The sequence below is a fragment of the Dermacentor silvarum genome, chromosome 1, assembly GCF_013339745.2.
Source record: "Dermacentor silvarum isolate Dsil-2018 chromosome 1, BIME_Dsil_1.4, whole genome shotgun sequence".
NCBI classification, from domain to species: Eukaryota; Metazoa; Arthropoda; class Arachnida; order Ixodida; family Ixodidae; genus Dermacentor; species Dermacentor silvarum.
In genome coordinates, this window is record NC_051154.1 from 95514703 (window position 1) to 95541453 (window position 26751).

At 45.6% G+C, this 26751-nt stretch overlaps 1 protein-coding gene across 2 annotated transcripts; it reads left to right on the top strand.

The window, feature by feature from the left end:
* The first annotated feature begins 926 nt into the window (after positions 1-926).
* On the top strand, positions 927-14294 carry LOC119432882 (stearoyl-CoA desaturase 5). 2 transcript variants are annotated; one of them, XM_037700035.2, is made up of 5 exons: positions 927-1080; positions 1977-2151; positions 7929-8059; positions 8874-9079; positions 12835-14294. In XM_037700035.2, exons 2-5 carry the CDS (start codon positions 1986-1988, stop codon positions 13283-13285), a joined length of 954 nt encoding a protein of 317 aa, XP_037555963.1. In that variant the 5' UTR covers positions 927-1080; positions 1977-1985; the 3' UTR covers positions 13286-14294. The 2 variants fall into 2 exon arrangements, with proteins under 2 accessions (XP_037555963.1, XP_037555971.1); XM_037700043.2 differs by lacking the exon at positions 927-1080 and adding an exon at positions 1099-1123.
* The last annotated feature ends 12457 nt before the right edge of the window (positions 14295-26751 follow it).

Genomic DNA, 26751 nt, shown 5'->3' on the forward strand with positions numbered 1-26751 from the left:
TGGATGAAAAGGTAACTTGTCGCCGGTGGGGACCGAACCCACAACCTTCGTATTACGCGTGCGATGTACTACGAATTTTGCTGCAGCGACGGTCATCAATCCGTCCAATAACGTAGGTATTTATGTGCGTACTAGATCTAGCCCTGGAAGTGTCAGCCAGCGCCGCTTCCTCCGGCAACAAGTTATCGTTGCGACCCCTTTCATTCCCTTTTCACTATTTTCTACATTTAAATTTCCATCACAGCTAATTACCCCTATTTTTTTCCTTTATTTCATTGCCTGTTGGCTTCACACACATATATGTATGCATATCTTTACCACGTGACCGGCTTCACGCGCTCCACACACATACACTTTTTTCCACTTTGACGCTCCTAATGTTAACGCATTAAAAAGATGCTACGTACGCTTGCGAGATTCTGCTTCTTGCTGTCAACTTTTTCAAAAGCGGCGCCTCTAGGTACCTCCTTGCCGGCTCTCCTCCCAGCGGAGGCGCGAAGCGTGGAGAAAGCGAGCACGGCTGAAGGGGCGAGAAAACATCGGGGCGAGAAGGCGCATCATCTGATCTGCTCACGCCACGGGCGTCACGCCACCCTTTACTGCCAACCGGTGTTTGCAGCGGCTCCTTGTCTGCGACTGCGTGCGAACACAGGGCTGCGTTAAGGCATTGAAACAGTGCTGCCAATCTCCGACAGGCTCGCTTCGCTCGGTCACCCGCAAAGGCATGATATTTACTATATATTTCGAGTGTTCACTGAATGGCGAACGGCAGCCGGTCGGCGTCGTCTGCTCGACGACGGCGTGCTCGCGACGGTCCCCACCCGCTCGCTCGTCAGCAGACGGTGAGGGAAGGCCACGTTGCTTCCGGCGCGCCCCAGCCAATCATAAGGCCGCGAGATGACGCCACGTGACAACCGGCTTCCTCCAGCCGGCGTTCCCCGTCGACCTGTGAACGCGTGATTTTTTATCCGCTCTCTCTGGATTCCCGCCAGCAGCGGCGCACGCCTCCTCTTATAACTGCGGTGGTAGCACGTTGGCAGCCGTCACATTGGATACTCCGCGCGGCTGGATTAACCACAGGCGAGTGCTCCCTTCTTGGCGTTTGACTGAAGTGTACGTGCCGGTAAGGGACCACATAGCTTGGGTGGATGGACAAGTTTCGGTGAATTCGCCGGGGCAACCTTGCCCACACGGCTAGCTCGACAGTTTTTCTTCTCTCTCCGGTGTCTAAGACACAACTTAGTATTATTTTAGCGAATATAGCCCTTAATTTTTTACTGGTGTTACGAATTGTACGTTTCTTTTTTTTCTTTTTAAGTAATCCTCAAAGCCTCGTATTTCTACCTTCCGTGAGTTCGGGTGATGCAATTCCCGTTATGAACTTCGCGTCCGTCTGGATGATATAAGTATGAATCGGAGTTTATCTCTCTCTTATTTTTGCTGCTATCCTTAAGCCCCTTTTTCGATCGCATTTTTTTCTCATCGTAAGTGTGTTTTAGACACCAATGACACTGCAAATCGTTTTACTTGGCGGCCGGCAGCGTCGCGCGCACAGCTATCGCTTGTGCTGCAGTCTGCATTGGCATTGGCAGTCTGCATTGGCCTTCCCGCAAAACGGCAACACCATGCAGAGCGGTCTTCGTACAGACTGTCAAATGTCTTTCCATGTGTCATTTTTCCCGGCACTTTTACCTGTTGCTGCTGCTCCGTCCACTAGACATTTGCAGAAATGAGACGAATCAAGGTGCTCACACCTAAACGCATCCCCTTTCAGCACGCAAGCTTCGGGCGTGTTTTTTCTTTCTTTTTTTTTTTTTTAATTGCGCAACCTCGGTTACAGTGGGAATTTATTTCGTTTGCTAGCGATCTTACCACGACCACGCTATGTCGCGCAGTGTATGCCAGAATTTTAGGGCGTCAAAGTCTAGTCCGCCATGTCGTCTGCTAAACTGAAGAGTTGTCTCTAACGCACGCAGAAGCGAGCCATGTCGACAGTGACAGAGACCGTGACGGAAGAGCTGCCTGCTCCCAAGCCGTACAAAATGGAGATTGTATGGCGCAATGTGCTCCTCATGGGAAGCCTGCACCTGGTCTCCCTCTACGGTTTCTACTTGATTTTCTTCACCGTTCAGTGGAAGACCGTGCTCGCCGGTAAGGCCCTCCCCACGCTCCATTCATTCTCCGCTGGCGCGTGTTGCAGCGTTTTTCTGGCCACGCAGCATCACGAGCCAGCGCGGTGTGCTTTACTTGCATTTTCCTTGTTGTTGCTGTTGTTGTTTTTTTCTCTATCTCTCTCTTTAAACTGTTCGCAAAGGCAGCGATTCTTTGGTGACCGTCTCTTATACGGGTGCCACACGGTGCACTTTTGATCGCGACCAATCCCCCCGTCGGGCAGGATCGCGATGGAAAGTTTGACACCCGTATACGTATGAAACGCGGAAATGCTATCACTTCGCAGCCACCGAACCTGCCTGCGCGAAATTTGTTGTACTTAAAAAATTTTAGGCTGTCAATTACATATTAAAGAACAAAAAACGACAAAGTCAGATTTTTCTTAAAGAAGAAAAGAAATTAAAGCAATGCTTTTACAACACTAACATCCCCAACCAAAAAGGTATCGTAATCCTGGGAACAGCGGCTGACAGGTCGATTAAAGCGGACTAACTCACCTGATCAATTTGCAGTTTGCGTAAATTACTTTGTTTAATTGAGCTCTGCAAAAGTCTTCTTCACAACAGTGTCGTTCTCAAGGTCATGTTCACTACCTATCACGTTTGTCCGCTTTAGGAGCCCTGACGGACAGATGCTGTTTGCACAATTGCGAGTCTTGGTTGCGGGATCTACAGTCGCTATCGTTTTCCCACATTTTCGACGATTTTTACAAATAATCTCCTAACAGTCGCTCCCAACACAAAACGCGTAACTCTACCGCCTGTTGGGAGTAGATTTTTTTTTTTTTTTTTTTTTTTTTTTGCTTGGGCCATTTTTCTTTTCCTCGCGAAGGCATCGAAAATTTTGAAATTATCAAAAAGTGAAGCCCATGAACTGTAAAACCTTGTCGCTTAGCAACAAACATAAAACGATTCCACAATTTCGTAAACTGCATCTATTGGAACATCTGGAGCGTACGGAAGGTGCCACAGTAAGCACACATTTGAAGTATACCGACAATTTGTAACCAAGACTTTTGCGTAGCTGGTGTCTATATAATAATAAATAATAGTAAGTGGGCTCTAAATTGAACTTACGAGGTGTAACGTCCCGAAATTGCGCAGTCGGTTGTCCCGGGACGCCGTGTTGGAGGGCTCCGGAGTAATTTTGACTGCTGAGCGTTCTTTGACGTGCATCCAAAACACGGTGCATGAGCGTTATTCCACTCCGCCACCACGGAAATGCGGCGCCCGCAGCCAGAAATCGCACCCACGACCTCGTGCTTAAACGCTTATGTATTAAGTATGTGTAGACTTTAGACTGTCTAAACGATACAGCTAACAACACCGCATTAGCCTTTTTTTTTTTTTTCCGAGTTGCGAAGCACTAAACTTTGCGCTTCATTTTTTTTTTTTTTTTTTTGTCAAGTTACTGATTTTCGGTAAGTTTTGTAACAAAGATTGAGGCCATAATCCAAAATTCCGCTTCCAAAGTCAGTCCGACAGCGAGCCGGGGATTAGGTCAGTTGCGCTAGCAAAAGGGAGTGATGCTGCTCATTTGCATTTGCGCTCATGCAAATCACGTCAGTTTGTAGGGGGAACATCTCATTGATGTGCGATCCGACGCACCTTCGACATTTCTTCTGCTTTACGAGAGGAGCTGATATGACGCAAGATGTCTGTCAACGAACGATTAATCTGCAGGTCCTCATTCTTAATTTAAAATGCCATTAAGTGCAGTCGTGTGTTTCCTCATCAGCATGCACGACCTCGTATATTTCTGGGTGTATAGAACGCATAATGAGACATTTGTATGAGCTGAGAAAAGTGATTGATTTACTGTGTTTTGTTTCCGTGAGAGACTGCGAACATATGTAGCAAATTGAGTGTTCTATTTTTGGAAGAGCAAATAGGCCAGTGCGTGCATGACATAGTAGCAAAAAAAAAAAAGAAAGTTGGTAACTACTTTAGGATGCGTGTCAACGTGCTATATATACTTACGGCAAAATGAACCTTCAACGCCTGCGAGGAAGATAACTTCTGACATTCTATGTAAAGCTTACAGAATTTTGGGAATTGGGAATTATTTCAGCGTGGCGTCAATAAATAAGCCGGTAATGCCAAGGAAAAGAGAATGGAATAGGACGGCTCCAGGTTAATTGGTGGACTTTTTACTTCGCAAAATTGAAGCTCAACTATTAACGACGCATTAGCAGAATAAGGTTCCGGATTAGCCTCAACCACATGTCATGCGGCTACCACTGCCGACAATTGAACTCGGCGCTCCATGTCAGAACGATACGCCCGCTTAGCTGTCGCGGCGGGTGTAGTTATGTAAGCGTCGTTTCCATCTAGTATTTACAGTGATGACAAACAAGGCAAACATGGTGAGAACAGATCACTGAGCTAAAGTGGCGCCATCGCCATCTGCTGGAAAGCACAGACATTTCCTCCGGGAGGCGATGTCTCTAGAATCCTCTGGATATAGCCGCTCTGAGGCAGGGTACTGACCTGTCATCATGCGACTAGAACCTGTCGTCAGCGACCGGGGGGTTAAAGCTGGGACACTTAATGTTAGTTAAAGGTCATACAATGGTCTCCTGTAATCGGCCCAGATATTCTGATAAGGAACCACGCGCCGTGTACCAGAAAGCAATGAGCTTACGCTTGCGGACAATTTCCTCTTTCCCCATATAGCTTACGCTATACTTCATGAAACTCGGCCATGTATCCGTAGCGGCCTTTAAGCATGCAAGATTAAAATTTGTTGCTGGTTCTAATTGGAATGGGGGGAAAACGATTACTGACGAGCTCCAAAGATAGAAACGGCACACGCGGGAGGCGGTAATCCTTCCTGATTGGATCTTCGTCCTCTGAACGCTTGCTTTCTTTCTCTCTCTCTCTCTCTCTCTCCATTTTGAGTCCTTGCTCCCGCTTTTCGCGTTGCGCAGAGTGCAGGCACCGGGGCTAGGTGCGGCTGGGAAGGCCTGCGAAGCGCTTTACCTTCACAGATACAACTGCAGGCCTCGCTTTGATTAGGATCTCCGTTGGCTGCGAACCGCCTTATCTGATCTAGGTCATCGCCGTTACAGAATTATGTCAGACCTTCGCCCTTGAAAAGCTGTACCTGTGGCGACCTCGGAAAGTTCGAGAAGTTAGCAGTGATAAAATGACGCGTGCAACATGTAATTTCGTAATGGACAGATTAAGAATCATTTAGGCCCGTTCTCCAACTGTTCATCACAGTCTAGCCAAGTTCCGTGCATTGAAACACCCTATTATAAGCACCTGGAAGTTCTTATAAAGCATGCTGATATGGACAATGCAAATGCCTTTATTGGTAAATAAGGCGACCTTGGAGCTATAGAGGGGATGAGCGTCAAAATTATCGTAGAATTCTCTTCGCCTCACAACGAGGGCTTCGAATCGGTCTCTTTGATATATATGCGCTAAAGGTCTACGATACAAGGTCCGCGTAACCATGCTCTCCGGGCGTTCCGACCCTGGATGCTGAACCTTGCTTGAGCGACACGCCGAGCTGCAACCAGCAGTGTAGCTGCCATGCCAAAGCAGCGAGGATCAATGCAAATCAGCGTATTGTGCGAAGAGGAGAAAGAGAGAGTGTGGCTTGATTCTTATTCGTGTCAAATAGCGAGAGGATAAGCCATCGGACACTTCCCATCTATTCTCCGTCTTAATCTTCTGCATGGTTATGCACGGTGGCTCGGAAATCGAGGTCATCGCGCGTCACCGTCTACCAAAAAATGCATGAAATGGAGTTGGCGGAAGCTTGTTGCTTCCAACCTCTCCTCCTAGTTCCCAATTCGACCCTACCCGGCTTTCTTTTATACGTTATCGCTCTCTCGTTCCTTCAGTTAAATATTTAAAGGGCTCGCGTTAGTTGGAGCGCGAATGGTGCCGTTCTTCTGTTAATGAAAAGCTCCCGCTCTGACCTTGACTACGCAATACCATTCATTGTGGAACAATGGAAATTGACCATTTCTTTTTTTCCTCAATGAAGTTTTCGCCACTCGCGTGCACGAATTTTTTGGTGCTATCGGAGCGGGAGAAAAAACAAGTAGCTCTCGCTATTTCTTTCTTCCAACGCTAACGCCATAGAATCGCGTACACTGTTTTTGAATGACAATTTTATTCTTCCAATGAACGCTGTATTTAGCTATGGGAGAGACCACGGTTTCCACCAGTGATAATAAAACGCATCGCAAATCTCCGCAGCAGCAGCAGCGGATCGTTTATTCATCACTCGCCGGAGATTCACCTGACGCCCCTCAGAGGGGCGTGAGGTGAAAGTAAGCAGTTGCAGTTACTTCCTTTGAGTTTCGTTGTTTGCATGAGCAGGAATGCGGGACATTTACCAGCGTCTCTAGCGGCTGCAAGCAGGAAATAAGTACTCGTCCATTACGTGTCACGCATACAGCAGAAAAGCTTTGTGTGGTATTGCGGGTCCAAACGCTTGCAAAGTTTGAACAATAGGAGCTCACCGGAATTGTTGAAATTTGCACATAAAAGAACGATTGTGGAGAAGGTAGTGCGTCAATTGCAATTCAGAAGTGGCCACGCACAGTGAAGATCTCTGGTTGTATTTACATTTAAAACAGTGCTTCTCCGAAGTAGATAACCAGGTGACCAGATCCAGTTTTTAAAACAATCACGAAATCTAGCGGCAGTGCATATTGCAAGGCGTTCATGCCAAGCAAAACAGAGGCCGGCCGGTCTCGGCAACCCTATAGCGATTTTATGATAAGGCGTGCGTAAATTTCGTAGGTTCGATCACAGGGTCAGCTGGTTACATTTTTTTGTTAAACCGAATGTTGTCTGCGCCTTTTGTACAGAACTTCAAGCCACGTCTCGCAAAGTTAACCGCACATTCCCGTGGCAATACACTCAATAACTGCCTGCTTCTTGGTGACGGCGGCACATATAATGGAGTGGCTAGTAATAAATCAGCGGTGTTGCGCCATAACACGTTGTGAGAGATGGAGGCAGAACAGAGATAAGAAAATGCGCACAGGCAAACCAATGAAAATCTAGTAGGCTACCCTGCGCGTCAGGATGGGGGATGTAAGGACTGAAATATGGAAATATAGAAAACGAAGAAAGATTTAAAGGTGACGTAACATGGTTGCACATGTACGTTGAAATTAAGGGGAACGTTAATATTAATTCGGAGGGCTTCACTATGACGTGCCTTGTAATGTAGAACTCCATAAATAAATAATTAATATTGGCCGTCTCTTCAACAGTTTCAGAATTGGAGACCCAAGACTTAGCGCATGCTAAGTCATCTGACCCATTTTGGGTCCACCGGACCAAATTACGTTTCAGTGCTTTAATGTTAGACCTGCGCTGTTGTCTTGTATTGTCTTGTCTCCCAAACTTTGGCGCATACCCACTACGGGGGATTGTCCAAGAAGCAGGCGGTTTCAACTATGTTTATTAGATATTTAACAAAAACTGTTGTTTTTGTTGTGGCGGCTCTTGTTGTTGCTACTGTTCTTCTTCGTCTTGTTTTTCGAGCAGTGTAGAATGCCTTTTCTTATTTTTAAGGAATTCTTTAGTAAATTCTACGCTTTCATGAGGGCTGACAATCGTACGTTGGTGGCAGCGTCTCCCCCCTTTTTTTTTTTTTTCTTCTGTTTTTTCTAAGTGTAGCTGTTTGCTCAGCTCATGTCAAGTGCAGAGCATATCAACTTGCCTATGATTACCTTATCAGTGAACCACATGAGGACTTATGCGCATGATCTCTCCATCTTTCAGCATACATCCTGTACACGTTGTCTGGCATTGGAATAACAGCTGGTTCCCACCGCATGTGGTCTCACAAGTCGTACAAAGCTAAACTGCCCTACCGCATCATGATGATGATTTTCCAGACCATGGCATTCCAGGTGAGCAAACAACATCTGCTTGGATCTTCCAGTTTAGAGAAAGGCAGTGGGGAGCATGTAACTGACGCGTCAGAAGCGCCTAACAATGTGGTCGGTATGTATAAAACCACGCTGAAAACACGTGAGATAACGATGTGCCGAGGTGCTGCTTCGTCTCATAGGGCAAATTTTTTTTAGTGTTGCAATTGCATGGCAGTGGTCTCTTCAGAATAAAGGAAAAAACTCAATGATACGGCACGTATATGCTTATGAAGTTGCAACTCTCGCAAATCAAATCAGTTCGATAGCACAAATTTTTCTGCGAAGAACCTCGTGCTGGAAGCTCTTGGTTCTCATTCAATACACCTCGTCGTCTTAGCAATTGTTGGGAAAAAATCTTGTTGCCGGTGTAAATTTTAGTCGGGAAAAGAAAGACCTGGAAAGATTGCCTACATCGAGACAAGTAATCTTCAGAAGTCTTCATGAGGAGGCGTGCTGCGCATACTAGTTGGCGCAAACGTGCTTCCAGATGATGAGCTCGAAAGGAAAATGTGAATAGTTATATTTCAATTGCTGATAGATTCAAGAAATCGTACCTGTGCTTGTGGAATTCACTTAGTACAGTTTAAATGACGTGGGATTCCTCAAACGTTGTGTAGATCTAACACGCAACGTTTCTCAAGTAATGTAGTTTCGCAACGGTTGCTTAGGCGTCAATGAATAACCGCTGCAGGTGGGCTATGTTTTATTTTTCTTCTCTTTTTCTTTTTTTTTAGAAAATGCACCGATCGCGTTAAATAAATTAATTTTATCATGGTTTCGTTTTCCATTGCAGAACGATATCTACGAGTGGGCGAGAGATCACAGGATGCACCACAAGTACTCCGAGACCACCGCTGACCCACATGATGCAACGCGGGGCTTCTTCTTCTCTCACGTCGGCTGGCTTCTGGTTCGCAAGCACCCAGACGTGCGTGCCAAGGGCAAGACCATCGACATGAGTGACCTCCTGGCTGACCCAGTCGTCCGTTTCCAAAGAAAGTACGTACACTCCTACATCAAAGCATATACTAATCAAAGCACACTAAATAATGCTATACTAAGACCAAGATTATGACTACAGCTCGCGCTTGCATAACTGTAGCTCTTACAGGGCTTACGTGTATGCTATAGCAGGGTGTGGCCTCGTATACGTGCCTTGTAAACGCCAAGGGCTGTTTGCACGAAGTATTTTAGTGGTACGATAATTTACCCACGCTAAAAACCTTCTCTAGCTGACGCTGAGTTGTCGTACTGTAGTAAATGCTCTGCGGGAACTTAACTGTCCCTTGCAAGAGTTTACCCAGGGCTGAAGTAAAGCACCGGAATTTTAAATTATTACGTTGGAAAGGTTGTCGGAGGGGTAAAAAATGGGGGAAACTTGAAATCGGCAAGGAGGAGCCTTGGCATTGAGAGAAACAGGACGCATGCAATCAGAGATTGACAAGATCATCAACTTCGATGATATAGTAAAAGCAACAAATGAGTTTTACATTGAACCTCGGAACAGCCGTGTAGCCGTGATTAGACGTTGTTGCAGAGGGGTTCGTGAAGGACCAATCCCCTATGTTTTGGGGAAAATCGGTAGAAGAAGTTGGAATGAGAGTGAATCTGACAAATTACAGCCAGGACATTGTACCATGAAAGCTTGCTACCCTTTGTACGAAATGCCTGATTTCAAATCTACCAGGTACTTGAAAGGATGTCAGCATAATACCAATTCCTCAGAAAGAAAAAAGTCGTTAAAGAAGTGACGAGTTATAAACCTATTAGCTTGCGTTTAAAATGTACAAAATATTCACTAAAATGATTTAGAATAGCGCCAGGGCAGCACTTCATGGAATCAGGCCAGAGAATATACTTGCTCTGAAAGAAGTTTTTTTGGGGGGGATGGCATAAAAAAAAAAAAAACCTATAGTTTCAGGTAGTGTAGATATAGCTCAGCTTCTGTGCAAAGTTTAGGTGTGAAATACGAGTGGATGCGTCGCTTAAAACTAACCAAAATAGACGTGTTTGATACCCAAACTGAAGATAACGCTGCCGTTATTATTCGCCGGGAATGACCCAGAACGTTGAGAACCAGCGCGACTCCTCTTCGGCATGACCAGCGAGATTAGGCGGCGCGCTGGAATATCTCGGAGACGACGTGCTGGGATTTACATCATATCCACTAACGACCAGGTGTACAGGTGTGTCTGCTTAGGTGCTAATTTAAAGGCTGCTAATAGGAAAATTAGTCAATTACCAGCCTTGCAGCTTTGCCAAGGTTGCTTCAGTAGTATGTGCTACTCATTTATTAGCAATTTAGCCAAAGTGAAGTTTCGGTGCAGTTCGCCTTTGATGAGGCAGTTTAGAAGTTGGCGAAATATACGAACTTCTATATACCGGATTTTTCATGAAATACGTTCGAAATTTCTTAAAGTTAGGGAAGCTGAGATAATGAAATGGTTTCCTCTGTATTACGTTTACCACCGAGATGGACATTTGAAAATGATTCGATGTAGTAAAGTAATTATGTAAATTAGAATAACTTTCTGAACAAAAGAGCCATGCGATTTGCCCCAATGGAAGACTTGAAGCGCGCCATCCGCCGTCCATGAGTAGCGTGAGTGCCTGCGCCTTACCGTCGGGTGAGCATCATGCGACCGTCCTTATCAAGCCGCGATCGCGCTAGCTTCATGCTCGTCCGACGGTGACGCGCGGGCATTCACGTCACTCATGCATGGACGTCTACTAATGGCGTAACAGTTGCACTCTTCGGCTGTTCAGTTTCGCCTTTCTGTGTGGAATCGGTCGGAATGAATTACGATGTAAAAATTAGCAGCGTCAACTTTTTCTTTAATTTCTTGAAACGGTTATGAGCTCCTCTGATGGAGCGCTTCAAGTCTTCCATTGGGACCAATCGCATGGCTCTTTTGTTTAGAAAGTTAGTCTAATTGACATAATTACTTGTCTAATTAGTACGTCGAATCATTTTCAAGTGTGTGCCTCTGTGGTTAAAGTAATCCAGAAGAAATCATTTCAGTATCTCAGCTTCTCTGATTTTGAAGAATTTCGGACGCATTTCGTGAAAAAAACTCGGTATGTCGTTTCTTGATCACAGAAAGCCGTTCGATTCAGGGTAGATTCCAGTAACCATGGGTGCATTGCCGCAGTCAAAGAGTATTGAAACCGTACGGGCATATACTGGAAAATATTTTCGGCCTTCCACAGCCAACGTAATTCTTCACGTGAAAAAGTTGAAAAAATACCGATTAAGAAGCGTGTCGGGTAAGGAGGTACAGTCTAACCATTTTTAATTACTGCACGCTTGCGAAAGGTATTCAGGAGGCTAGATTTGGAAGGTTAGGTGTAAGAATTATATGGGAATATTTCCGCAACCTTCGTTTCGCAGATGAATTTTTCTTGCTCGGCAATGCTATGACAGATGACTTACAGCAAATGAGATTGAAGACTTGAACCGAAAATGCCTACCGGCAGACTTGAAAATTAGTGCTTAAGAGACCAAATTAGTGCTCAGTAGCCAGGGAACAACGCAGTTGGTGAATGGTGGTCAGCCTCTTGAAACTGTCAACGAGTGGCTATCCCGTTATTATGCTGCTGAGCGCGAGGTCGTTTCCGCCCACGTCGGCTGCATTTGAGTGGAGGGCGAACTGTAAAAAAAGCTCGTTGATTTATGTGCGCGTTGCAAGGACACCAGGTGGTCAGAATTAATCCGTAGCCCTCCACACCGGCTCCTCCAATAGCCCCGCTGTCAGTCCATCTGTCACGTAGTCACAGGGGACCCGGATCATGAGACCCATCGACGAATAAAAATGGGTCGGAGCACATGCGGCGGGTATTCTTAAGTAATGAAAGGCAACGTACAGATATTTTTGAAAAGAAAAGGTGTACATTCAGTATATTCTGCCAGTGCTAAACTATGGGACCCAAACTTGCATAAAAGGAAACTTGCGAAGAAACTAAGAACAGGGCAACGAGCGACGGAATGGAAAACGATGAAGACGACAGAGTGGATTAGAGAACAAACTGGTGTAGTTGATATTCTAGTTGAGAGGGAAAAAAGTGTGGCTGTGCTCGACGTGTAAGGCGTACAGCAGATAACCCGTAGTCTCTTAGAGTCGGTACCAGGGAAAGGAAATGCACTTTGAGGGTTCTAGATGATGATGAGGTGGTGTGATGAGATGAGCAAAGTTGTAGGAATAGGACGGTAGCGGTTGACACCAGAAACGGGTTATTGGAGATAGCTATAAAAGGTCTTCATCCTGCAGTGGACATAAAATAAGATGATGATGAAATTTACCCGCGGGTAGAATTCCTCGCGCCAGCTACCCCATGTGGATCTTCGCACACATGGCCCTCACCTACACGTGAAAGCGAAGTGCCAGTTTAGAAACTGCGACCCGGCAGTCACGATAGGTTATACGCTCATTATTTCACTTCCACGTGATGTAAAATCACCCAATTCCACGCTAAGCTACAGTAAGGCGTGATGCCTTACTGCAGCGAAGGGCGGCGGTGGGTGCCTGCGCCGTCCATACTGTACGTACCATCGATAACAGAGTGACACGAAAATAACTCTGAGAGGGCGGGTTCCCGCCCACCAGTGTATTTCGTCATAACTGCCTCTGCTGGCTTAGCAATTGAGTAAACGCGTGCTGAAAGTAATGTCGCCAATAGCGATAGATCGATAACAGTCTCTGATGACTTCAAAGTCTTCTGTGCAAACTTAATCGTGCACGTTTCTTTCTCCGCAGGCATTACTTGTCCATGATGGTGCTTATCTGCTTCGTCCTTCCGGCTGTGCTGCCATGGTGGCTGTGGGGGGAGTCTCTGTGGAATGCCTTTTTGGTCTGCTCCTTGACTCGCTACTGCTTCACGCTCAACATGACGTGGCTGGTGAACAGCGCAGCTCACATGTGGGGCAACCGACCGTACGACAAGCACATCAGTCCCCGGCAGAACCTGGTGACCATAGTCGGTGCCCATGGCGAAGGCTTCCACAACTACCACCACACGTTCCCCTACGACTACCGCACCAGCGAGCTGGGCTGCACCATCAACACCACAACGTGGTTCATCGACTTCTTCGCCTGGCTCGGCCAGGTGTACGATCGCAAGGAGGTGCCCACGAATGTGGTGCAGCGGCGCATGGAGCGTACCGGCGACGGCACCCGGAGCCTGACAGCGGGAACGCGCAGCTTCTGACGGGGACACAGCCTGGCCTCAACCACCTGCGGGCCCTCTCCTGTCTCTTCTGTTCCTCATTTGGGTGGGCGTGCTCCGACAAGTCAGCACCCGTGTCTGTCGTATGGAACTTGCGATTGGTAGTTCATGCTGCAGTGCAAGGACGTCGGTCAGCTCATGTAGACCTCCTAGTTGGTGGAGGAGCTGCAGGTGGAAACATTCCCATTGTTATGCCAAGAGGGGGCAACTTGGATGGCAGCCATGTTGTGCGGAACTGTCTGCCTCGCACTGGTGCCCCCGCCTCCTGCCGTCCGATTCAGCCCCCCGGTAGAAGTATGAAAGCCAACGCTGTAGTGTTTTCCGTCTAGGCATAGATAAAGTAGGCCAAGTGAAATAAAGCAGCCCACTATAACCCCATCGGGTGGAGTTGCCAATTAGTGATCCAACTTCTGCCTCTGTGTTTTACTGAATTTGTCTTGGCGTTAGGGTACCTTGGTTGCACCAAATCTGAAGATTGGATACGTCTGCTTAACTTAAAACACACTCATAGCACAGTTTTCGCGGGCACTCCTCTGGCAGAAACCATCATAATTTAGCCATATAATCAATGTCAGTTTAGCTAATGTCTCGCCAGCTGCATTACGGAAGGCTGAGTATAAATTACATGTATGGCGCAACAAATGCATGACGTGGTTCTAGGCAACAAAATTATTGGATACCCTGTATCCAATTAATTTAATACCAGGGTTAACTTAGATCGATTTTGAGCACCTGGTACTGTCATGGCCAATTTGAAGTACAACTAGGCATGTCCAGATGCCGGGCTGTTACTGGACACCAGTATATGTGCACAGCAGCCACCCAAAGTCACACGGTGTTTTTATATGTATATTAAGCAGGGAAGAAGCCTTCTCATGTTCTGTGATAGTTGTCTCGTGTATTTAAGTTGATGTTGTGTGAAATGTGACTTACCATATAATGTATACAACAGCTACAAGCACCGGTGAATAAAATTCCGAAGTGATCTAAATTTGTGTGCCCTCCCACTTAGTTCGCAACAGAACCTGTAGGAAAAGTTGCAGTGCTTTCCTACGGTGATTTGTGTTCCGTGACACAGGAAGTTATTTTTGATGTGTCTGGCTATCTCAGCAGTCACTAAGGATAAAACCAAGGTTCTGAGAAAAACTTAGAACACTCGGCCTTCAGCAGCGCCTGATCCGGGCTTCTCACGTGGGCAGGGTCCACAGGAAGGCCGCCTCTGCTTTCAAGCGGTACCATAAGGCGTCGTCGGCTACCCCGTCTAAGAGCTGTGAAAAAAATAAATGCATGAACCTGCATTCGCACCTATTTGCGAACTACTGAAATCGCTACCTTAAGCGAAGTCTGTAGTCGGCCCTTTGGCTGTCAAAATTCATTCCCCACTGCGTTACTTGTAAGCTGGGCAGCTTCAGCAATTTTGCATGCTCTACAAAGTAACTAATGCAGGTTCTGTGCAGTGAATTTTCAGTACATTGCTGATGTATGCAAAGTTTGTCACTAGCAGAGGAGTCTATACAGTGTACCAAGTCATGCAATTATTTGTGAAGTCTTGCCACTTTTCAGTCAAACATGTCTGTAGGAACGCTTGCATAAATGCGTCCCTCTGCCTAAAAAATGCTGTTCGCTTTCTTTTCTGTCCTACATGTGTTCTTCGCATGGCTTCTTGTTTTTCCCACGTAGCCGCATATACTATAAGCTGCGGTGTTCATTCCCAGAGTTTTAAAAGCGTTAGCTCTTCGTTTATTTGGTGAATGTTATTGCAAAATGTTGCAGTCCTCGCAGAGCACGAAGAATAGTGAAAACTAACGAAAGCTATTATCATATTATCAAGGGAAACACTTTCATTATTAGATGATGTAAGTTCCAAACTCACACCAGGCAAGACATATTCTGAAGCCCATGTCATTAACCTTTAACACGTGCAACATGATGGAACGCATAATTCTCCGGCGGTTGTAAAGGCTACGTGAGTCTAAATCGGCAGCAATTTATATAAAGAGGGGCTCCCTAAAGCACTGTAGCAGCAACAAGTGCTACAGTTGATGACTCTGACACTCCCGCGCTCTCCGTGTATCTGCTTTCTTTCTCCTCTTTCCATCTTTCTGTCTCGCATTACTCCTTTCCTAGTGGAGGCTAGCGAACCGGATATTTATAATCCGGTTAAGCTCCCGGCCTTTCCCATCCTGTTTTTTTTCTGTTTTCCACTATGTGGAACATGTCATCAAACCAGTATCCACAGCAAATATTAACGCTGCAATCAAGCCAGGTCGACTTCTTTAATTTTTAACTGGCATTTCTGGAGAGAAAGGTGCTGGACGACGTACTGAGGACAGATACCCAACAGGCGTTCGATGATTTCCTCGCATCTACAGGAGCCGCACGTTGGACTACCAGCCATTCCAGAACACTTTCTACCATTCCATACCGTTAACTGAATCTAAAATTCTGACACCGTGGCCCCATCCGTCGCTAACGCGTGAAACTATTCATGCACTGGTGCAGTTTGCAGTTTTTCAAGTGCACCGGCGTGAGCGACTGTTTATAGTCCTCCTGTGCAACCATCTACGCGCGTGCAGCCCGCTCTCTCTCTCGCTTTCCCTCTTTCTATTCCCCTTTAGACCCCAGTGTAGGGTAGCTAACCGGACACTTGTTGGTCTTTTCTGTCCTTACTTTCTCTCTCAACCGTCATTTCCCACTCATCCCGCGTCGTACGAGTTGTCAACGAAGAGGGTGAAAGCTAAAGACGGATGTTTGGAAAAGGCATGCTGTAGCTGTGAATGTTCCTCTACACGTTTGTCTAAATTCCTAGTTGCTTCCCCGGTTTCTAATCATGCACTATTTTCGAATTTTAAAACACGTTCTAACTATGCCGCCTAGCGAAGCGTAGGGCATTCACTGAACATCCGCCACATTTCTTTTCTGGATATCCATTGGAAATACAAAATGTACTGGGCGGGTTGTAAGGTGAAAACCTTCCAAAAACTATTAACTCCCTTGGATATCCGTGAATTTTCGTACAATATCCAGGAAGGGATTGATTTTGGACACCCTGCCGCAGTGACGCAGCAGCAGCAAAAGTTATACCTCTTGATGGCAGTTGCAACAATAAACTAAGAATAGACACTAAACATTTCGTTGGGTCACATGCAGTTTCTCTCAGTAATTCATCACACACACACACACATCGCGACAGTGATGTCACTTTGGCTGTTAGACACAACTTTACAGAATAGCACGAAATGAAATTTGGGATACCTATTTGAACTGATGGCTCAAAGTCGACGGGCAATTTTTTGCTAGCTAGTGGCTTCGCTGGGTGAATAAGCGAAAAAGATGCACGACCATTCACCGTTATTAGACTACAAAGACCTCTATATGAAGATTTCTATGTTAATCATGATTGTAAAAATCTTCCGGGCTATTTTGCTGCTTCGTAGAACTTATATAATAGCTTGCTTCTCTAATTTTACTCTTGAACTGTCAGAGTCTCGAATTGCCGTAAAGATTATGTTATTTGTAAATATACGCTACCTCTTTAGTGAATAACATTCACCACTTACGCAAAGTGGATCGAGTTAAATTCAAATTGCCAGAATTCCCTCGATTAGGTACCTTTTTTGCCAACTTTATAGCAAAGAAAAGAGATACTTCACTACAAATTTGTTACCTATGCTGCTGAGGTATCCTTTGCGTGCTTCAAGGACATTTCACCGATTAATACATGTCCAAAATATGCTATAGAAGTTCACATATAAGCATAAATATTTGCAGAGTTATTTGTAGGTATCCTTTGTATGACCGTGACAAGTACGAAGCGGACGTGCATTGGTGGGCATCCGTCGGACATACGAAAGACTTCGTGCTCTGGGACATAATAATTCGGCGACACCGGATATCCGTAACTCATTGGGCGGTGTCTCGAAAAGGGCCAAATGCGACGAGATCGAGACATAAATTTATAAAAACAGGAGATGTTAGTCCATACACACGTAGTACACACTTATATAAGTTTGACTTCGTTGGGCGAAACGGTCAGGCGGAGTTCTCTCACGGGTCAAGAGCGGTATACAGTAAAGAGCAGGTGTCACGACAAGGCATGTATATCACAAGCATTTACACAGCCTTCAGAGGAAGCCTCCAAGACGACAAGTACCGCTGCAAACGCACCCAGCATGGCTTATGTCCTCTCCAACGCAGCATTCTGTTAGACATTCTGGCATGCGCGATCGCATGCTCAGTAGAGAAAAAGAAATTATCAGTGTATGCATCATCAAAGTCACGATTGGGGTCAATGGCGCGAGTAGGGCCGCATTGGGATTATGTTCCTCCTAAGTCTTATGAGATGAGATTTCAAGAACCACTGTCTGCCGCTTTGGCACCACAGTTTCGGTTGCTTGTGTGTCATCCCATTCGCCGCTACAAAGCGCGTACGAGGTAAGGGGAAGACCTCTTTAGCATTTACGCGATCGTAGCGGCTGAAATTTGAGATTGAGTCCTGCAGACTAATATTTAGTGTATATATCATCATAACATATCAGTCACATTTTTACCAGATATTATAGACGAGATTTTGAAGTCATATTGAGCAGAGAGTAATCAAGTATTTCCCCTAGGAGTGGACTACCCGGTGCATCCAGTAGAGAACAGCACAGGAACACAGTCACCGTGTGGTGTATGCTCGCATATATTGGGCACAAGGGGCCCCACTGGAAGAGCCGGCGCTGCAATCGTTCTTGCGTCGAAATTGGGATCACGTGACATCGATTAGCCGCGACGATTTTGTCCCGCGACTTAGGAGATTTATTTTATTTTAATTTTTCGTAAAGCGTTCCTCCTTGTCGCTGAGCAGTACTGATTGTCGTATTAGAATATTTTTTTTAAATGGTCGGGGCCTTCTAAATGCTTATTCTAAATGCGTATTAAAATACGGCCATCGTGGAATATATCCAGCCAAGGCCGGGGTATGTTTTTGTTTTGGTTGGATTGTTAGTTTAGAATGCAGTGACAAGACCTGATATATGCAATTAAGTAAGCTTATCACATATTTTTTTACGAGCTTAATAGGTTAGAGATCACTCCTCGGAATTTTGGTATGAGTAAGTCATCTTATTGGCAAAGGTTGTCAGCGTTCAAGACACGGCCTCGTTACAGCTGGTGATAACGTTTGCCGTAGTGCAAAAAGAAGTACTTGACTCATTTTTCAATCGTTTTCAGCAGCAGCGCAAATAAAGATGGCCTTGACTACTACATGATACAAACGTTAAATAAAATTACGTAAATTTTATAGCGCAAAACAAAAATCACGACCCCTTGCCACCTCACTTCGTAGTTTTGCGTATTTTTTTTCTTCTGTTCTCTTCGGCCACTTTGTATGCTAAAACAGAAAACTAAAGCAAGATATCGACTGGGTTATCGTGCACTGGGGCGTGTGTGATTGAGACACGACTAAGGGGCACGATACGCAATTCTTATGCAGGCTATAGAAGGCGCGCACCGATCCTGAAGGCTCTGCATTGCACGGGCGATAAAACTTGAGCTTGTACACAGATTTATCGTCAAAAATATTGCTGATGATTGAGAAATATACTATCAGCATCAAGTTACCCAGATACTGAAGCCAAATTTTCTGGATGTAGATGGCCAAAGGTAACGATCTGACTGATCCTAACGATGTGATACAAGCGTGTGCGCACGTTGTCCGCAAGAAAATAAATAAATAAATAAATAAATAAATAAATAAATAAATAAATAAATAAATAAATAAATAAATAAATAAATAAATAAATAAATAAATAAATCCTACTAATAAATTCCGAACATCTGCGACAAGATCTCTTCGTGCGTTCAATCAATTTAACGGCCGTCGATTTACGGGATATGACGCTTTGCAACGCGCATGATTGGCTGCATTCCTATATCAAATCCTATATACAGGGTTCGGCAAAAGTTCCCGCACTCTCCAGAAATAAGTTGTAAAAAAGCAAAATGGCTCAAACTGAAGAAATTTCTGAACGTTCCGTCCGAAGAATTGTGAAAGAGAAGCTGCACAAGTACAAGATTCAGAAAGTTCAGACTCACAGAGCACATGAAAGAGACCAGGGTCATAAGATGCAACGACCTGCTCAAACGCTTCGGCAGAACGGCACGCCATCGCAGCATTCTCTTCACAGACGAGCCAGTGTTCAATATCAAGCAGTTTTTAAAGTTACGTACCACCAAACGATGGAGCATTGACAGGAAGCCTTAAAAGAAGCCAACTTCAGAGGTTGGATTGCCTCAAGTATTGCTCACCCTCAATCAGTGATGGGTTTTGGGACAAACACTTCTGATGGAAAGATGCCGCTTATTTTCTTCGAACAAGGACCAATGTGAAAAGCGCAAATTATCTGGTAGATATCCTGAAGAAGGAGTTTCTGCCTTGGGCCAAATCACACTTCGGAAACCATCAGTGGACGTAGCAGAAGGATTCAGATCCGGCTCACAAGGCGAAAGTGGTGCTAACAATGATGCATGAAAAACTACCCCGGTTTTATTTCCGCTTCAGAATGGCCCCCGAACAGCCCAGATCTAAACCTGCTTTGCCATTCAGGCTGGTCTGAATAGCTCAGCCTGCTTTACTCCTCACCGCAACTTGGCTGCTCTTCATTGTGCATTAGATAGAGCATGGAGTGAATTAGACGAAGACTACATCCGTGAGGCCATCGATGTATTTTCGAAGCAACTCAAGGCTTGCATTTGCATAAAATCTGGAATTTTCTAAAGGTACATTTGGATTTATGTATCTAGAACATTACACACCACGTTAACATAAAAGTGATTTTATTACAGTGCATCGCAAACATATATCTGTGTTCTTATTTGAGTGCGAAAACTTTTTGCCACACCCGGCTGTAAAAACGTATGTTCCCATATATCATACTGGATTATGTGATATAGGAGTTATGGTGCGCATGGGTTTGTTTTTTAATAGGGCTGATCAATGACGGTTGTTGTGCTAGTTGGTTCATTACGCTGAAATAAAGATGCAGCGCAAAACAGACAATAACGAACGAAGCAACAGGCACGGACTGGAGTGCTGAAGGTGTGGTCACTTTCCCTTCGCACTTCACTGAGTTGCCTGGCCTAGTATTTGCAGTGGCATCCATCCAGGTCTAGACAATGGAGCGGCTGCCACCGCCTCCTCCACAGACCCCCATCCCCCCTTCCTTTTGAGGCTATTGACCTTATGATATATGTATCATGAAGCCTGCGCCGCTCTTACCCATTAGTTAATCCTGTAAGTTTTACTCCGATCAACTTTACTTTTCCGCTCGACGAAAAACAACGTAAAGCATACAAACCAGCCATAGCTGTTGCCATTAGTTAAGGTACCAGCATGACCGTCACCTTCACGTGTGAAAATCATTGTAAGGAGCACTGAAATAACCGAGTATGTTTAAGGCATGAAACGGTTCACGCTAGATGCGTACTTGGACGCGTTATAGACATCCAAGGCTCCATTGTTGTCATATACAGTGATAGTGCTGCTACCGAAATAGCTGCCATATCTTGGTAAAAAAAACAGTTTGCTTTGTTTGGAGTTTTGCTTGAACGCTGTTACGAATGACTTACAAGGATGGATAATTGATCCCTACCCCTTGAGTATACAGTCTACGTACCATAATGTGTCCCTTTATACATCCTCATAGTAGTCAAGTGGTGTAATTATAGCTACGTAATGCAATTGCGGAATCATAATTAAGTAAATAAACTTGATATCTCTAAGTAAGAGACTCTACAAGCATGCAACTACAGTGATCACTTTCCCAAATTGAGTTATGAGCTCTAAAGTATTCACAAATCACAAAAGGAAGGGACATTGTCCATGCAATATACGGTCTATTGGGGCCGATGTTACTGAAGTGGTAAGTTGGATGTATACATTAACAACACTCAGCAGCAGGGGTCCAAAGCCCTGTACCACATACTCCGGAAACGTAGGTCGCGCAAATGTCGAACACGCAGACACAAAGTCTTCCCACATGTACGGTGTACATCCTGCAACCGGGGCTCGAAGGATTGCACGAGTCATACAGGACGTAGTTAAAAAGCCGGAAGATAATCGGAACGAGCGCTTCGAATGCGCCAACTATTGGAATAGGATGTTGCTAAATAATCTGACGGAAGCCGGCGCACTTAGAGCACAAACATTGCATTCGTCTGGAAAAGCGTTATTGTACAAGGTGTTCCAGATAACGTTAGCCTATTTGTTTACAAGAACTGGTGCAATATACGATTATGAGACCTACTGGATTCGGTCATCAGTCTTCTTCCACCACCAGGAAAGATTTTGTGCAAGTGAGGTTATTACTTCTGCACCATTCAGAAAAAGAAAGCATGTCGGACAGCAGGATGCGACAGTCATCAACATTGTGAATTTCCTTTAAAATCTTGGTGTCATCGGCATATAGAGGAAAAGAAGAATTCTGAATAGAGGAAGAAACGTAATTCACCATTTTTTAAAGGCGTGTTCCTAATACTGAACCTTTAGGAACGCCGCTAGTTGCCTTACACATAGAAGACGTTTGTCCATCGGCGTTAACATAATATGATCTATCAAGAAGAGTAGGGTAGCTCGAATAGTAAGACTATATAGCCAAGCTCGTTGCCAAAACAGATAACGCCGTTCATCTTGTTCGGATGGTTTCCAATTGACATCATGGACTCAAAGAGGACAACCTCCTTCGTTTAATGCATGCCTTTGTCCTCTGCCACTTCACGTACGTAGCAGCTATGCACCACTGGAAGCGGGCAGAGAGAGACAAACTGAACGCATTGCTTAGGAAAGTCGCCAAGCGGGTTGATGGAATACCCATTTTTAATCACACAGAGCGTTTACTTCAGCTAGGCATCCACAACACCCTAGCGGAGATAGCGGAAGCTCAGGAACGCGCGCAACTAGCTCGTCTCACTAGAACCAAAGCGGGTAGATGCACCCTGCGGGAGCTTGGTCATTGCCCCAATGGGATCGCAGAAAACGTTTCCAACGTTCCCCATTCTGTTCGTGAGAACATTAGGGTGGCACCCATCCCTAGAAATATGCACCCCGATCATAACCACGGTAGAAGGAAAGCTAGAGCTGCGACCATCCTTAAGCAAATGTATACAGTTATCAGTGACAGGTCAGCTTTGTGGACGCTGCCTCCTATAAAGGACGCCAAGGCTTGCCCTCCTATAAAGGACGCCAAGCCTTCGCAATTGTAACCGTCGATTCTAATCAACAATTTACCAATGCTGCCTCGGTCCGGGCCAGGAACTCAGAAATTGTCGAACAGATGGCAATCGCACTAGCCCCATCGACTTGATGACAAGCGAGACGCTATTTATAGCGACTCGAGGTCTGCAGCTAGAGCATTTGAAAAAGGCGTTATTTTTAAGCAGGCCCTCCGGCTCCTCAAGGGTAAGGAAATCACACACCACTCCATTTGTTGGTTTCCCGCACATCAGGGTCAGATAGAGGGTGCTCCCCCCAACCTCAACGAGTCGGCTCACGGGGCTGCGCGCGACCTAACCTACCGCGCTACCCCCGGACAACTTGGAGACGACTCCACCGAGAATAGGGACACTCCCTCTACCTACAACGTTATTACTAAACACTTTTACCTCGCACGTAGAGCTTATTCCCTCCCATATCCGCGGCTCAACGCAGCTCAGGCCCTCACACTTCCGCTTTTGCAAACGAGTACGTATCCTAACCCGTGTCTCTTATACACGATCTATCCAGGTACTTATACCGACAATTCTTGTCCCTTATGCGGAGAAATAGCCAAGTTAAATCAAATGCTCTGGCGGTGTGCCCGGTCACACTCTACAGTCGATAACAACTCGGCCAGGTGGGATGCGGCCCTCCACAGCCATCTTCTGGCCGACCAACTCTAGGCTGTCCAGCAGGCCTACAATGCGGCCGAGAAGCTTGGCCTTCCGGTCCCTACGTGGGAGCGGCCCACTGCGTGTTGAGGCACGCTCTGCAGGACCTCAATAAAGTTTTTCATACCATACCATATCAATCGATCACAAGCCGTCCAGTGGCGACAACTAGAAACCAAATCATACAAGAGTCCGACACTGATGCACGCTATTTATCCAGAAATATACACAACATATAGATGCAAAGTGTGTGGCACCAGAGCCACGCTAGAACACATGCTATGGGGATGCCAGGGACTAATACACGATAATGAGAGTGAGACCTCCACCGACAGCCTCCGTGCGCGATGGCAGGCCGTGCTGCTCAGCTCGAGCCTGGAAGACCAACTCTGGGCAGTCCAGTGGGCCAAGGAAGCCGCCGGGAGACAAGAACTCTTGGCCGTAACTTCGGTGGGTGCCCCAACCCACTAACTCGCCGGACGCGAATCGTTCTGATTCTAAATAAAGTTTTTTCTCACTCACTCATACCATATCAAGAAGATAGCTGTGCAAGAGTTTGACAATTGAAGTGTCAAACCCAAAGGGCATAAGCTTAGCCAGAAGCAGTGAGCGGCTGACTACGTTAAAATCTTTCCTAAGGTCGCCAGTTACTGGTGTCAACTTGCCTCCTCTGAAGTGCTGGCGCGGATATCTGCGTCATGAAACTTGCAAGATTTGTGATAGTTGAACGAGCGGAGAGAATATTATGCTGATTCGAAATCAAGGAATTCTTTACATTAAAATACAATATGTTGTGAAGAGCAAGTTCAGACATCTTAGATGCGGCGCAGATAAGAGAAATCGGGTTATTATTTGAGAAATCGGTTTTATAGCCAGACTTGAATACAGGAAAAACATGAGCAGTTTCCCAGATGTAATACTGATGAAGTATTCAAACAGTAATTAAATGTAGATGTAAATATGGGGCACATATATTGCCATGAGCTTTTAGAATCGCGAAGGGAATTGCCAACGGGGCCGCAAGATATAGGGACGGCCTCAAACGCTTAAGACATTCGCTGATGAGCTTTTCATCTAACAACACAGCACTATAGATGTAGGAATTGTCGCTTGCTGCTGACTGGTAGAGGCGCTGAAATCTGAAGCTTTATATAAGGATGACAAATTGGTAACAAGACAGTCGGCAAATGCTTGGACTTCTACTCCGCTAGACGAGCAAGCGAAAGCACTCTCTACGTTTACTACAGGTAACGGCACTTGGGCATACACATCCAAACGTTCAACGTTCGCAGGCTGTTCAGAGGTGCTCTTTTCCAGGAATGGAATATACAAGGTCGCGATCGCGCATAAAGTAGCTATTGCAGAGAGCCCGAAAAAAAAAAGCGCAATTCCTCTCTCAACTCGTTAGGCAATAAAGGACTTCTAGATTTTGGTGCGCATGATCGTTATACTTTAGTTTACTTAAGCAAGTTCAGATGAGAGAATAAGGCGATATTTAGAACTTTTAGGCCTGTACAGTGGAATATATTTGCGCATACTGCTCCAAACAAGCTCTGTGAACTGATCTACTCGGTCATCAGCATTGACTTTGTCGGTAACCAGTTAACATTCGATGGTGCGCAAGAAATCATATAAACTAACGTAATCACCACGCTTGAAAGCAAAGCCAGGGGACTCGTTAATGCCGCTGGAGGAGCTCTGCCTCGGGGCCAATACAGAAGCAGTTATATTTAGTGACGGATGAAACTTATGGGGACTCACAAAGGAAATCGCAGAACCGAGATACGTCTACAACTTCAGCATTCCACAGGCAGAAGTCTAAGACATTGTACAGGAAATCATGATAAAATTATGCTACTGAACGGAATTAAAGGCCAGAAAGTCCATGCAGGCTGCACTTGTTCTCTGTGTAATGATTGCAACGAGGAGATCGAAAGGTGTTCCAATCTATTCCAGGTGTATTAAAATCACAAAGAACAATGACTCTGTGCTTATAACTATGGGAAGATATTACATCACCATCATCATCAGCCTATATTTATGTCCACTGCAGGGCGAAGAGGCCTCTCCCTGTGATCTCCCATTACCCCTGTCTTGCGCTAGCTGATTCCAACTTGCGCCTGCAAATTTCCTAACTTCATCACCACACCCAGTTTTCTGCCTTCCTCGACTGCGCCTCCCTTCTCTTGGTATTCATTCTATAACTCTAATGGTCCACCGGTTATCAATCCTACGCATTACATGGCCTGCCCAGCTCCATTTTTTCTGCTTAATGTCAACTAGAATATCGGCTATCCCCGTTTCTTCTCTGATCCACACCACTCTCTTCCTGTCTCTTGACGTTAGGCCTAACATTTTATTGCGATAGCAATTATATGGACACTCAAAAGCAGATTTCTGCCGTCGCCGTCGCCGTCGCCGTGAGGTTCCGTATGACGTCATTTGGAGAAGAAATCGTCGCCGCGCGCCGAACTCTGTATGTGCGAGTGAAAGGGCGCGAGGGGCGCGTCTTTCACGGGGAGTGAACGCACGGCGGAGAACAAACGCGCGTTCTGCGCCGTGCTCGCTTAAGGGCTGCAGAAGTAGGCGTCTCTGTTCTCCTTCACAATCACCATGTATGTAGAGCAAACGTGCCTTCTTCCGACGCGCGAGAGGCCGTGGGGGAGGGGGAGGGAAGGGAGGCGACGTTTAGCTGCGGCACGAAGTGCCTATTTATATCAGAGGTTCCGGCAACAGTCACCAACGCCGCACGCATTTTGAGCGAACGCGGGCAAAACGCCGATGGCGTCGACAACAGTTCTGCGTGTTGCCGATGCTGCTGCATGTCCAAGTTTATACGGCTGATAAAGCTAATATCATTACTCCGTATAGCTCTCTACAAGTTTGCTATCGCAATTGATGCTTCGCCTTTCAGATGAAACTGCGACAACTTTTTTCGTTCCATCGCTCTTTGTGCGGTCCTTAACTTGTTCTAGAGCTTCTTTGTTAACCTCCAAGTTTCTGCCCCATATGTTAGTACCGTTAGAATGCAATGACTGTATACTTTTCTTTTCAACGACAGTGGTAAGCTCCCAGTCAGGATTTGGTAATGCCTGCCGTAAGCACTACAACCCAATTTTATTCTTCTGTAAATTTCTTTTTCATGATCAGGGTCCCCTGTGAGTAATTGAACTAGATAAACGTACTCATTTACAGACTCTAGAGGCTGACTGGCGATCCTGAATTATTGTTCCCTTTCCAGGCTATTTAACATTGTCTTTATCCTCTGCATATTAAGCTTCAACCCCACTCTTACACTTTCACGGTTAAGGTCCTCAATCATTTGCTATAATTCGTCTCCATTGTTGCTGAATAGGACAATGTCATCAGCAAATCGGAGGTTGCTGAGATATTCACCGTTGATCCTCACTCCTAAGCTTTCCCAGTCTAAGAGCTTGAATACTTCTTCTAGGCATGCAGTGAATAGCGTTGGAGAGATTGTGTCTCCTTGCCTGACCCCTTTTTTGATAGGTATCTTTCTACTTTTCTTATGGAGAACCAAG